This window comes from Caretta caretta, chromosome 28 (genome assembly GCF_965140235.1).
Source record: "Caretta caretta isolate rCarCar2 chromosome 28, rCarCar1.hap1, whole genome shotgun sequence".
In the NCBI taxonomy this organism is placed as follows: domain Eukaryota; kingdom Metazoa; phylum Chordata; order Testudines; family Cheloniidae; genus Caretta; species Caretta caretta.
The window spans coordinates 2,003,805-2,016,865 of NC_134233.1; the positions used below are offsets into that span (position 1 = coordinate 2,003,805).

A 13,061-nucleotide genomic window follows, 5' to 3' on the forward strand; every position below is an offset into this window, starting at 1 on the left:
GGGGCACTGATTGGCCAGGGGCAACCTGTCACCACCGAGGAGGCCCCGCCCAACCTCTCCCTCCAGAGTTGGAGGAGCAGGACTCCTGGGTTCTCTCCCCAGCTCTGGGAGCGGAGTAGGGGCTGGGAGCCAGGACTCCTGGGTTCTCTGCCTGGCTCTGGGAGGGGAGTGGGGGCTGCTGGGTTAGAGCAAGAGAGGCTGGGAGCCAGGACTCCTGGGTTCTCTCCCCAGCTCTGGGAGGGGAGTGGGGGCTAGAGGTTAGAGCAGGGGGGCTGGGAGCCAGGACTCCTGGGTTCTCTCCCCAGCTCTGGGAGGGGAGTGGGGGCTGAGAGGTTAGAGCAGGGGGGCTGGGAGCCAGGACTCCTGGGTTCTCTGCCTGGCTCTGGGAGTGGAGTGGGGGCTGGTGGTTAGAGCGGGGGCTGTGTGGCTGGGAGCCAGGACTCCTGGGTTCTCTCCCCAGCTCAAGTTAATCCCATTTCCCCCCATCCCCTGCTTCGTAGGGATACCCACCCCCACTTTAGGGAGCCCCAAAACCTCTTCCCTCTAACCCCTCCTCCCTTTTGAGGGACGGGGGCATCTCTTCCTGCCCCCTTCCCCGAACAGCAGCCATCAGGCCACCCCCCAACTCCCCCACAGTGTAGCCATCCTCCCCCCCCACCCCCCGCCCAACCCGCAGAAATAACACCCCACCAGGCTCAGGGTTTTCCTTCTCATTTTATTATGCCCCCCCTTTCCCCCCGCCACACAGCATGTTACAAGCGCGGCCGGACGGGGCCCCCTGGTGGCAGCTCGGGGCCCTGCTGGGTGTCATGAGGAGCCAGCGATTTTGGGGGGTCAGGGGGTGCAAGGGGGGTTGGAAAAACCCTTCATGGCAGGAAATCACGGGGGGGGGGGGGGGAGATTAGCCAAGGAAACCCAGGCAGAGCAGGACGGGGTGGTTATATGGGGAGGATTTAATTAGGCAGATGGGGGGGGTCACGGGGGGGTGTTCAGAGAACAGTACCCCCCCATCCTCACACACCCACCCCCCCCCCCAGGGAGAAGAAAGGCTCTTATCACAGAAATCAACCAACAAAAGGAGAAAGTGCAGGTCCCTTCGGGGAGGAGGGCGCCCCCGGTGGCGGGGGGGAGCACGGCGCCTCACATGCCGTAGACGCTCTCGTCGCTGTAAGCGATGTAGAGGAAGAAGTCTTCCTCGTGGTGCTCCTGCGGCGGGGGGGGAGGGGGGGAGAGAAAGGGGGGGTCGTTACCAAGGGAGAGCACCCCCCGCCCCGCTCCCTGCCTCACCGCGCCCCCTAGCGCCGCCCTGGGGCCAGCCCCGCCTGCCGGGGGAGAGCGTCCCCCGCCCCGCCCCCTGCCCCCCCTAGCGCCGCCCTGGGGCCAGCCCCGCCTGCCGGGGGAGAGTGCCCCCTGCTGAGCCCCCCGCCCCACAGCACCCCCTAGCGCCGCCCTGGGGCCAGCCCTGCCTGCCGGGGGAGAGCGCCCCCTGCTGAGCCCCCCGCCCCACTCCCTGCCCCCCAGCGCCCCCTAGCACCGCCCTGGGGCCAGCCCCGCCTGCCACGGGAGAGTGCCCCCTGCCGAGCCCCCCACCCCGCTCCCTGCCCCATAGCGCCCCCTAGCACCGCCCTGGGGCCAGCCCCGCCTGCTGGGGGAGAGCGCCCCCTGCCGAGCCCCCCACCCCGCTCCCTGCCCCATAGCGCCCCCTAGCACCGCCCTGGGGCCAGCCCCGCCTGCTGGGGGAGAGCACCCCCTGCTGAGCCCCCTGCCCCACTCCCTGCCCCACAGTGTCCCCTAGCGCCACCCTGGGGCCAGCCCCGCCTGCCAGGGGAGAGCACCCCCTGCTGAGCCCCCCGCCCCACTCCCCGCCCCACAATGTCCCCTAGCGCTGCCCTGGGGCCAGCCCTGCCTGCCGGGGGAGAGCGCCCCCTGCCGAGCCCCCCGCCCCACTCCCTGCCCCCCAGCGCCCTGGCACCCTACCTGGTACAGCTGGCCCATGGTGGCACTGGTCGGGGGGATGACGTTGTTGACGAAGAAGAACAAGGCGTCCTCAGCCCTTAGGTGGATTCGCTTCCGGATCAGGAAGTAGAACTGTCCGACTGGGGAAGGGGAAAGCGGGGCGGGGGGGGGTCAGGATGGGGCACCCCCTGCAAGGGCCCTTCTGTGACACCCCCCCCACAGCGCTATGTGGGGGGTTTAGAGTTGGGGGATTCCCCCCATGGGGCGCACCCTGGTTTATCTAGCCCCATTTCCAGCCATGGGAGAGGCTACCCAGTACCCCTCCTCCGTGCCCCCCAGAAACCCCCACCTGTCCCTTTAAGAGACTATCCCAAATCCGCCCTCATTCATCTGCCCACCTCCCAACCCCACGAAGACCACCTCGGCTTCCCCCTCTATCTGCTCCCCTCATTTCGCCCCAGTACCCAGAGACAGCCCCCCAAGAACCCCCTCCCACCCATATCCAGTCACAAGCCCCCTCCCCTGCCACTGGAAGGATCTGCCCCCCACCCCCCACCCCAGCAGCAAGGCGCACCCTGGGGGGGCCACACTGACCGGTGAGGTCTGACGGGACCAGGTATTTCTTCTTGTCCAGGTCTCCTATCCGGGCTTTGGGGGCTTTCTCCACAATCACCTGCGGGGGAGGGAGGAGACGCCGTGGGTCAGCTGGGACCCCCCAGGCACTTGGGGGCCTGGGCGTGGGGGGAGGATGGAATAGCTCAAGCCAGGTAGCGGTGGGAGGGGTTGGGATGGATCTGTGCCTAGCAGTACAACCCGACCGCCCCCCAAACACACACACAGTGGTCAAACCCCACCAAGCTTCATATCGAAGGGGATGGGCGTCCTGGCAGGGGAGGGCAGGGCAGGGGGCACGGGGAGAGCAGGACAGGTCCTGGCAGGGCAGGGAGAAGGCAGGACTGGCCCCGGCGGGGCACGGGGCACGCAGGACCAGCCCCGGCGGGGCACGGGGCAGGGAGAACGCAGGACTGGCCCCGGCGGGGCACGGAGAAACGCAGGACCGGCCCCGGCGGGGCACGGAGAAACGCAGGACCGGCCCCGGCGGGGCACGGAGAAACGCAGGACCGGCCCCGGCGGGGGAAGGCAGGACAAGTCCCAGCAGGGCAGGGGGATGGCAGGGACGGGTCCCGGCAGGGCAGCCCAAGGCAAGGCAGGGGGAAGGCAGGGACGGGTCCCGGCAGCCCAAGGCAAGGCAGGGGGAAGGCAGGGACGGGTCCCGGCAGGGCAAGGCAAGGCGGGGGGAAGGCAGGGACGGGTCCCGGCAGGGCAGGCCAAGGCAAGGCGGGGGAAAGGCAGGGACGGGTCCCGGCAGGGCAAGGCAAGGCGGGGGGAAGGCAGGGACGGGTCCCGGCAGGGCAAGGCAAGGCGGGGGGAAGGCAGGGACGGGTCCCGGCAGGGCAAGGCAAGGCGGGGGGAAGGCAGGGACGGGTCCCGGCAGGGGGGGGCAGGGCAGGACAGGTCCCCGCAGGGGAGGGCAAGGCAAGGCAGGGGGAAGGCAGGGACGGGTCCCCGCAGGGCAAGGCAGGGACGGGTCCCGGCAGGGCAAGGCAAGGCAGGGGGAAGGCAGGGACGGGTCCCGGCAGGGCAGGGCAAGGCAGGGGGAAGGCAGGGACGGGTCCCGGCAGGGCAGGGCAAGGCAGGGGGAAGGCAGGGACGGGTCCCGGCAGGGCAGGGCAAGGCAGGGGGAAGGCAGGCACGGGTCCCGGCAGGGCAGGGCAAGGCAGGGGGAAGGCAGGCACGGGTCCCGGCAGGGCAGGGCAAGGCAAGGCAGGGGGAAGGCAGGGATGGGTCCCGGCAGGGCAGGCCAAGGGAAGGCAGGGACGGGTCCTGGCAGGGCAAGGCCAGGCAAGGCAGGGGGAAGGCAGGGACGGGTCCCGGCAGGGCAAGGCAAGGCAACGCAAGGCAGGGGGAAGGCAGGGACGGGTCCCGGCAGGGCAAGGCAAGGCAAGGCAAGGCAAGGCAGGGACGGGTCCCGGCAGGGCAAGGCAAGGCAAGGCAGGGGAAAGGCAGGGACGGGTCCCGGCAGGGCAAGGCAAGGCAAGGCAAGGCAAGGCAGGGGGAAGGCAGGGACGGGTCCCGGCAGGGCAAGGCAAGGCAAGGCAAGGCAAGGCAGGGGGAAGGCAGGGACGGGTCCCGGCAGGGCAAGGCAAGGCACGGCGGGGGGAAGGCAGGGACGAGTCCCGGCAGGGCAGGGCACGGCGGGGGGAAGGCAGGGACGGGTCCCGGCAAGGCAGGGCAGGGCACGGCGGGGGGAAGGCAGGGACGGGTCCCGGCAAGGCAGGGCAGGGCACGGCGGGGGGAAGGCAGGGACGGGTCCCGGCAAGGCAGGGCAGGGCACGGCGGGGGGAAGGCAGGGACGGGTCCCGGCAAGGCAGGGCAGGGCACGGCGGGGGGGAAGGCAGGGACGGGTCCCGGCAAGGCAGGGCAGGGCACGGCGGGGGGAAGGCAGGGACGGGTCCCGGCAAGGCAGGGCAGGGCACGGCGGGGGGAAGGCAGGGACGGGTCCCGGCAAGGCAGGGCAGGGCACGGCGGGGGGAAGGCAGGGACGGGTCCCGGCAGGGCAAGGCAAGGCACGGCGGGGGGAAGGCAGGGACGCGTCCCGGCAGGGCAAGGCAAGGCGGGGGGAAGGCAGGGACGGGTCCCGGCAGGGCAGGGCACGGCGGGGGGAAGGCAGGGACGGGTCCCGGCAGGGCAAGGCAAGGCGGGGGGAAGGCAGGGACGGGTCCCGGCAGGGCAAGGCAAGGCGGGGGGAAGGCAGGGACGGGTCCCGGCAGGGCAAGGCAAGGCGGGGGGAAGGCAGGGACGGGTCCCGGCAGGGCAAGGCAAGGCGGGGGGAAGGCAGGGACGGGTCCCGGCAGGGCAAGGCAAGGCGGGGGGAAGGCAGGGACGGGTCCCGGCAGGGCAAGGCAAGGCGGGGGGAAGGCAGGGACGGGTCCCGGCAGGGCAAGGCAAGGCGGGGGGAAGGCAGGGACGGGTCCCGGCAGGGCAAGGCAAGGCGGGGGGAAGGCAGGGACGGGTCCCGGCAGGGCAAGGCAAGACAGGAGGAGGAAGGCAAGGATGGGCAGGGCAGGCCAAGGCAAGGCAGGAGGAAGGCAGGGATGGATCCCGGCAGGGCAAGGCAAGGCGGGGGGAAGGCAGGGACGGGTCCCGGCAGGCCAAGGCAAGGCAGGGGGAAGTCAGGCACGGGTCCCGGCAGGGCAAGGCAAGGCAAGGCAAGGCCGGGGGAAGGCAGGGACGGGTCCCGGCAGGGCAAGGCAAGGCAAGGCAGGGGGAAGGCAGGGACGGGTCCCGGCAGGGCAAGGCAAGGCAAGGCAGGGGGAAGGCAGGGACGGGTCCCGGCAGGGCAAGGCAAGGCAAGGCAGGGGGAAGGCAGGGACGGGTCCCGGCAGGGCAGGGCAAGGCAAGGCAGGGGGAAGGCAGGGACGGGTCCCGGCAGGGCAAGGCAAGGCAAGGCAAGGCAAGGCAGGGGGAAGGCAGGGACAGGTCCCGGCAGGGCAAGGCCGGGGGAAGGCAGGGACGGGTCCCGGCAGGGCAAGGCTGGGGGAAGGCAGGGACGGGTCCCGGCAGGGCAAGGCGGGGGAAGGCAGGGACGGGTCCCGGCAGGGCAAGGCAAGGCCGGGGGAAGGCAGGGACGGGTCCCGGCAGGGCAAGGCAAGGCCGGGGGAAGGCAGGGGGAAGGCAGGGACAGGTCCCGGCAGGGCAAGGCCGGGGGAAGGCAGGGACGGGTCCCGGCAGGGCAAGGCAAGGCTGGGGGAAGGCAGGGACGGGTCCCGGCAGGGCAAGGCAAGGCAGGGGGAAGGCAGGGACGGGTCCCGGCAGGGCAAGGCAAGGCAAGGCAAGGCGGGGGGAAGGCAGGGACGGGTCTCGGCAGGGCAAGGCAAGGCAAGGCAAGGCCGGGGGAAGGCAGGGACGGGTCCCGGCAGGGCAAGGCCGGGGGAAGGCAGGGACGGGTCCCGGCAGGGCAAGGCAAGGCAAGGCAGGGGGAAGGCAGGGACGGGTCCCGGCAGGGCAAGGCAGGGGGAAGGCAGGGACGGGTCCCGGCAGGGCAAGGCAGGGGAAGGCAGGGACGGGTCCCGGCAGGGCAAGGCAGGGGAAGGCAGGGGGAAGGCAGGGACGGGTCCCGGCAGGGCAAGGCAAGGCAAGGCAAGGCAGGGGGAAGGCAGGGACAGGTCCCGGCAGGGCAAGGCCGGGGGAAGGCAGGGACGGGTCCCGGCAGGGCAAGGCTGGGGGAAGGCAGGGACGGGTCCCGGCAGGGCAAGGCAAGGCCGGGGGAAGGCAGGGACGGGTCCCGGCAGGGCAAGGCAAGGCCGGGGGAAGGCAGGGGGAAGGCAGGGACAGGTCCCGGCAGGGCAAGGCCGGGGGAAGGCAGGGACGGGTCCCGGCAGGGCAAGGCAAGGCAAGGCGGGGGGAAGGCAGGGACGGGTCTCGGCAGGGCAAGGCAAGGCCGGGGGAAGGCAGGGACGGGTCCCGGCAGGGCAAGGCAAGGCAGGGGGAAGGCAGGGACAGGTCCCGGCAGGGCAAGGCCGGGGGAAGGCAGGGACGGGTCCCGGCAGGGCAAGGCAAGGCAAGGCGGGGGGAAGGCAGGGACGGGTCTCGGCAGGGCAAGGCAAGGCAAGGCAGGGGAAGGCAGGGACGGGTCCCGGCAGGGCAGGGCAAGGCAGGGGGAAGGCAGGCACGGGTCCCGGCAGGGCAGGGCAAGGCAAGGCAGGGGGAAGGCAGGGATGGGTCCCGGCAGGGCAGGCCAAGGGAAGGCAGGGACGGGTCCTGGCAGGGCAAGGCCAGGCAAGGCAGGGGGAAGGCAGGGACGGGTCCCGGCAGGGCAAGGCAAGGCAACGCAAGGCAGGGGGAAGGCAGGGACGGGTCCCGGCAGGGCAAGGCAAGGCAAGGCAAGGCAAGGCAGGGACGGGTCCCGGCAGGGCAAGGCAAGGCAAGGCAGGGGAAAGGCAGGGACGGGTCCCGGCAGGGCAAGGCAAGGCAAGGCAAGGCAAGGCAGGGGGAAGGCAGGGACGGGTCCCGGCAGGGCAAGGCAAGGCACGGCGGGGGGAAGGCAGGGACGAGTCCCGGCAGGGCAGGGCACGGAGGGGGGAAGGCAGGGACGGGTCCCGGCAAGGCAGGGCAGGGCACGGCGGGGGGAAGGCAGGGACGGGTCCCGGCAAGGCAGGGCAGGGCACGGCGGGGGGAAGGCAGGGACGGGTCCCGCAAGGCAGGGCAGGGCACGGCGGGGGGAAGGCAGGGACGGGTCCCGGCAAGGCAGGGCAGGGCACGGCGGGGGGAAGGCAGGGACGGGTCCCGGCAAGGCAAGGCAAGGCGGGGGGAAGGCAGGGACGGGTCCCGGCAGGGCAAGGCAAGGCGGGGGGAAGGCAGGGACGGGTCCCGGCAGGGCAAGGCAAGGCGGGGGGAAGGCAGGGACGGGTCCCGGCAGGGCAAGGCAAGGCAGGAGGAGGAAGGCAAGGATGGGCAGGGCAGGCCAAGGCAAGGCAGGAGGAAGGCAGGGATGGATCCCGGCAGGGCAAGGCAAGGCGGGGGGAAGGCAGGGACGGGTCCCGGCAGGCCAAGGCAAGGCAGGGGGAAGTCAGGCACGGGTCCCGGCAGGGCAGGGCAAGGCAAGGCAAGGCAAGGCCGGGGGAAGGCAGGGACGGGTCCCGGCAGGGGAAGGCAAGGCAAGGCAGGGGGAAGGCAGGGACGGGTCCCGGCAGGGCAAGGCAAGGCAAGGCAGGGGGAAGGCAGGGATGGGTCCCGGCAGGGCAAGGCAAGGCAAGGCAGGGGGAAGGCAGGGATGGGTCCCGGCAGGGCAAGGCAAGGCAAGGCAGGGGGAAGGCAGGGACGGGTCCCGGCAGGGCAATGCAAGGCAAGGCAAGGCAAGGCAGGGGGAAGGCAGGGACAGGTCCCGGCAGGGCAAGGCCGGGGGAAGGCAGGGACGGGTCCCGGCAGGGCAAGGCTGGGGGAAGGCAGGGACGGGTCCCGGCAGGGCAAGGCTGGGGGAAGGCAGGGACGGGTCCCGGCAGGGCAAGGCAAGGCCGGGGGAAGGCAGGGACGGGTCCCGGCAGGGCAAGGCAAGGCCGGGGGAAGGCAGGGGGAAGGCAGGGACAGGTCCCGGCAGGGCAAGGCCGGGGGAAGGCAGGGACGGATCCCGGCAGGGCAAGGCAAGGCTGGGGGAAGGCAGGGACGGGTCCCGGCAGGGCAAGGCAAGGCTGGGGGAAGGCAGGGACGGGTCCCGGCAGGGCAAGGCAAGGCAAGGCGGGGGGAAGGCAGGGACGGGTCTCGGCAGGGCAAGGCAAGGCAAGGCAAGGCCGGGGGAAGGCAGGGACGGGTCCCGGCAGGGCAAGGCCGGGGGAAGGCAAGGCAAGGCAGGGGGAAGGCAGGGACGGGTCCCGGCAGGGCAAGGCAAGGCAAATCCGGGGGAAGGCAGGGACGGGTCCCGGCAGGGCAAGGCCGGGGGAAGGCAGGGACGGGTCCCGGCAGGGCAAGGCCGGGGGAAGGCAGGGACGGGTCCCGGCAGGGCAAGGCCGGGGGAAGGCAGGGACGGGTCCCGGCAGGGCAAGGCAAGGCAGGGGGAAGGCAGGGACGGGTCCCGGCAGGGGAAGGCAAGGCAAGGACGGGGGAAGGCAGGGACGGGTCCCGGCAAGGCAAGGCAAGGCAAGGCCGGGGGAAGGCAGGGACGAGTCCCGGCAAGGCAAGGCAAGGCAAGGCAGGGGGAAGGCAGGGACGGGTCCCGGCAGGGCAAGGCAAGGCAAGGCGGGGGGAAGGCAGGGACGGGTCCCGGCAGGGCAAGGCAAGGCCGGGGGAAGGCAGGGACGGGTCCCGGCAGGGCAAGGCAAGGCGGGGGAAGGCAGGGACGGGTCCCGGCAGGGCAAGGCAAGGCGGGGGAAGGCAGGGACGGGTCCCGGCAGGGCAAGGCAAGGCAAGGCAGGGGGAAGGCAGGGACGGGTCCCGGCAGGGCAAGGCAAGGCAGGGGGAAGGCAGGGACGGGTCCCGGCAGGGCAAGGCAAGGCAAGGCCGGGGGAAGGCAGGGACGGGTCCCGGCAGGGCAAGGCAAGGCAAGGCAAGGCAGGGGGAAGGCAGGGACGGGTCCCGGCAGGGCAAGGCAAGGCAAGGCAGGGGAAGGCAGGGACGGGTCCCGGCAGGGCAAAGCAAGGCCGGGGGAAGGCAGGGACGGGTCCCGGCAGGGCAAGGCAAGGCAAGGCAAGGCAAGACCGGGGGAAGGCAGGGACGGGTCCCGGCAGGGCAAGGCAAGGCAAGGCAAGGCGGGGGAAGGCAGGGACGGGTCCCGGCAGGGCAAGGCAAGGCGGGGGAAGGCAGGGACGGGTCCCGGCAGGGGAAGGCAAGGCAAGGCAAGGCGGGGGAAGGCAGGGACGGGTCCCGGCAGGGGAAGGCAAGGCAAGGACGGGGGAATGCAGGGACGGGTCCCGGCAGGGCAAGGCAAGGCAAGGCAAGGCGGGGGAAGGCAGGGACGGGTCCCGGCAGGGCAAGGCAAGGCAGGGCAAGGCCGGGGGAAGGCAGGGACGGGTCCCGGCAGGGCAAGGCAAGGCGGGGGAAGGCAGGGACGGGTCCCGGCAGGGGAAGGCAAGGCAAGGCAAGGCGGGGGAAGGCAGGGACGGGTCCCGGCAGGGGAAGGCAAGGCAAGGACGGGGGAATGCAGGGACGGGTCCCGGCAGGGCAAGGCAAGGCAAGGCGGGGGAAGGCAGGGACGGGTCCCGGCAGGGCAAGGCAAGGCAAGGCCGGGGGAAGGCAGGGACGGGTCCCGGCAGGGCAAGGCAAGGCAAGGCCGGGGGAAGGCAGGGACGGGTCCCGGCAGGGCAAGGCAAGGCAAGGCGGGGGAAGGCAGGGACGGGTCCCGGCAGGGCAAGGCAAGGCAAGGCCGGGGGAAGGCAGGGACGGGTCCCGGCAGGGCAAGGCAAGGCGGGGGGAAGGCAGGGACGGGTCCCGGCAGGGCAAGGCCGGGGGAAGGCAGGGACGGGTCCCGGCAGGGCAAGGCAAGGCAAGGCCGGGGGAAGGCAGGGACGGGTCCCGGCAGGGCAAGGCAAGGCAAGGCAAGGCAGGGGGAAGGCAGGGACGGGTCCCGGCAGGGGAAGGCAAGGCAAGGCGGGGGAAGGCAGGGACGGGTCCCGGCAGGGCAAGGCAAGGCGGGGGAAGGCAGGGACGGGTCCCGGCAGGGCAAGGCAAGGCAAGGCGGGGGAAGGCAGGGACGGGTCCCGGCAGGGCAAGGCAAGGCGGGGGAAGGCAGGGACGGGTCCCGGCAGGGCAAGGCCGGGGGAAGGCAGGGACGGGTCCCGGCAGGGCAAGGCAAGGCCGGGGAAGGCAGGGACGGGTCCCGGCAGGGCAAGGCAAGGCAAGGCAGGGGGAAGGCAGGGACGGGTCCCGGCAGGGCAAGGCAAGGCAAGGCCGGGGGAAGGCAGGGACGGGTCCCGGCAGGGCAAGGCAAGGCCGGGGAAGGCAGGGACGGGTCCCGGCAAGGCAAGGCAAGGCAAGGCCGGGGGAAGGCAGGGACGGGTCCCGGCAAGGCAAGGCAAGGCAAGGCAGGGGGAAGGCAGGGACGGGTCCCGGCAGGGCAAGGCAAGGCAAGGCGGGGGGAAGGCAGGGACGGGTCCCGGCAGGGCAAGGCAAGGCAAGGCGGGGGGAAGGCAGGGACGGGTCCCGGCAGGGCAAGGCAAGGCAAGGCAGGGGGAAGGCAGGGACGGGTCCCGGCAGGGCAAGGCAAGGCAAGGCAGGGGGAAGGCAGGGACGGGTCCTGGCAGGGCAAGGCAAGGCAGGGGGAAGGCAGGGACGGGTCCCGGCAGGGCAAGGCAAGGCAAGGCCGGGGGAAGGCAGGGACGGGTCCCGGCAGGGCAAGGCAAGGCAAGGCAAGGCAGGGGGAAGGCAGGGACGGGTCCCGGCAGGGCAAGGCAAGGCAAGGCAGGGGAAGGCAGGGACGGGTCCCGGCAGGGCAAAGCAAGGCCGGGGGAAGGCAGGGACGGGTCCCGGCAGGGCAAGGCAAGGCAAGGCAAGGCAGGGGGAAGGCAGGGACGGGTCCCGGCAGGGCAAGGCAAGGCAAGGCAGGGGAAGGCAGGGACGGGTCCCGGCAGGGCAAAGCAAGGCCGGGGGAAGGCAGGGACGGGTCCCGGCAGGGCAAGGCAAGGCAAGGCAAGGCAAGACCGGGGGAAGGCAGGGACGGGTCCCGGCAGGGCAAGGCAAGGCAAGGCAAGGCGGGGGAAGGCAGGGACGGGTCCCGGCAGGGCAAGGCAAGGCGGGGGAAGGCAGGGACGGGTCCCGGCAGGGGAGGGGAAGGCAAGGCAAGGCGGGGGAAGGCAGGGACGGGTCCCGGCAGGGGAAGGCAAGGCAAGGACGGGGGAATGCAGGGACGGGTCCCGGCAGGGCAAGGCAAGGCAAGGCCGGGGGAAGGCAGGGACGGGTCCCGGCAGGGCAAGGCAAGGCAAGGCAAGGCGGGGGAAGGCAGGGACGGGTCCCGGCAGGGCAAGGCAAGGCGGGGGAAGGCAGGGACGGGTCCCGGCAGGGGAAGGCAAGGCAGGGCAAGGCAGGGGGAAGGCAGGGACGGGTCCCGGCAGGGGAAGGCAAGGCAAGGACGGGGGAATGCAGGGACGGGTCCCGGCAGGGCAAGGCAAGGCAAGGCCGGGGGAAGGCAGGGACGGGTCCCGGCAGGGCAAGGCAAGGCAAGGCGGGGGAAGGCAGGGACGGGTCCCGGCAGGGGAAGGCAAGGCAAGGACGGGGGAATGCAGGGACGGGTCCCGGCAGGGCAAGGCAAGGCAAGGCAAGGCGGGGGAAGGCAGGGACGGGTCCCGGCAGGGCAAGGCAAGGCAAGGCGGGGGGAAGGCAGGGACGGGTCCCGGCAGGGCAAGGCCGGGGGAAGGCAGGGACGGGTCCCGGCAGGGCAAGGCAGGGCAAGGCAGGGGGAAGGCAGGGACGGGTCCCGGCAGGGGAAGGCAAGGCAAGGCGGGGGAAGGCAGGGACGGGTCCCGGCAGGGCAAGGCAAGGCAAGGCGGGGGAAGGCAGGGACGGGTCCCGGCAGGGCAAGGCAAGGCAAGGCGGGGGAAGGCAGGGACGGGTCCCGGCAGGGCAAGGCAAGGCCGGGGGAAGGCAGGGACGGGTCCCGGCAGGGCAAGGCAAGGCAAGGCCGGGGGAAGGCAGGGACGGGTCCCGGCAGGGCAAGGCAAGGCGGGGGAAGGCAGGGACGGGGGGCTGGGGGGGGGGCTGCCCTGGGGCTTGCAGGGATTTCTCCCCCGGGGGGGCCCGATGGGGGCGGGGCGGTTCTGGGCCCGGGGGGGGGGCTGCTAGCGGGGTCTGGTGTCGAGGGACGCGAAGCGCCTGCGCGCGCGGGGGGGGGGTCCCGCAGGAGGCGGCGGGGGGGGGCCGGGCCTGGCTCGCGGCGGGGGGGGGGGTCACGCGGGGGGGGGGTCACTCGGGGGGGGGGGGTCCCGCAGGAGGCGGCGGGGGGGGGGGGGGTCCCGGGTACGGGGGGGCGGGGCGCGGTCCGGGGCGGGGGGGGGGGGGTCCCGGGGCACAGGCGGGCGGGGCCCGGTCCGGGGCGGGGGGGGGGCGGCCCCGGGCGCTCACCGGGACGCGGTCCGGGTATTTCTTGCGGATCTTCTCGCCCTCGCAGCGGCGCCGCTCGAAGGGCTGCTCCTCCTTGTACAGGAACTTCATGGCCGGGACTGCGGGGCCGCCTGCGCCGCCTGCGTAACCGCCGCCCGCCCTGCGCCGCCGGCGTAAGCGCCGCCCGCCCGCTCCGCCTCAGCTCCCTGCGCCGCCGGCGTAAGCGCCGCCCGCCTTGCGTCAGCTCCCTGCGCTGCCAGCGTAAGGGCCCGTTTCTTCCCCCGGCCTCAGCCGCGCCACTGGCGTAACGCTCCCCCCGCCCCCTCCTCCCCGGCTACGGAGAGGGCGTAAGTCCGGCCGCCGCCTGACTTCCGTCCCCGCCGCCCCGCGCCGCGCTACGCCCAGGCGGGATTCACAGAGCCCGAGGCGGCGTACACGGCGCCACTTGCGTGGCAGTTTGACTCCAAAACAAAGTAGTGCGGGGACGGGCGGGAGGGCGGGAGGCGCGGCCCGTAGCCGGG

At 73.1% G+C, this 13,061-nt stretch overlaps 1 protein-coding gene across 1 annotated transcript; it reads right to left on the minus strand.

Annotated features, from left to right (window-relative positions):
• Positions 1-695: 695 nt before the first annotated feature.
• On the minus strand, positions 696-12,840 carry GABARAP (GABA type A receptor-associated protein). The gene is made up of 4 exons (XM_048833967.2): positions 12,562-12,840; positions 2,551-2,629; positions 1,978-2,096; positions 696-1,206 (listed from the first exon to the last, which is right to left on the minus strand). The coding sequence occupies exons 1-4, from the start codon at positions 12,649-12,651 to the stop codon at positions 1,141-1,143; spliced, it is 354 nt and encodes a 117-aa protein (XP_048689924.1). The 5' UTR covers positions 12,652-12,840; the 3' UTR covers positions 696-1,140.
• Between the last annotated feature and the right edge of the window lie 221 nt (positions 12,841-13,061).

Bases quoted from the DNA above. Each gene is read 5' to 3' on its own strand.
- GABARAP (XM_048833967.2), bottom strand. From the start codon at position 12,651: ATGAAGTTCCTGTACAAGGAGGAGCAGCCCTTCGAGCGGCGCCGCTGC. The intron at 2,630-12,561 runs GTGAGCGCCCGG...CCTCCCCCGCAG, and splicing joins AATACCCGGACCGCGTCCCG to GTGATTGTGGAGAAAGCCCC. The intron at 1,207-1,977 runs GTAGGGTGCCAG...CCCCCGCCGCAG, and splicing joins CCATGGGCCAGCTGTACCAG to GAGCACCACGAGGAAGACTT.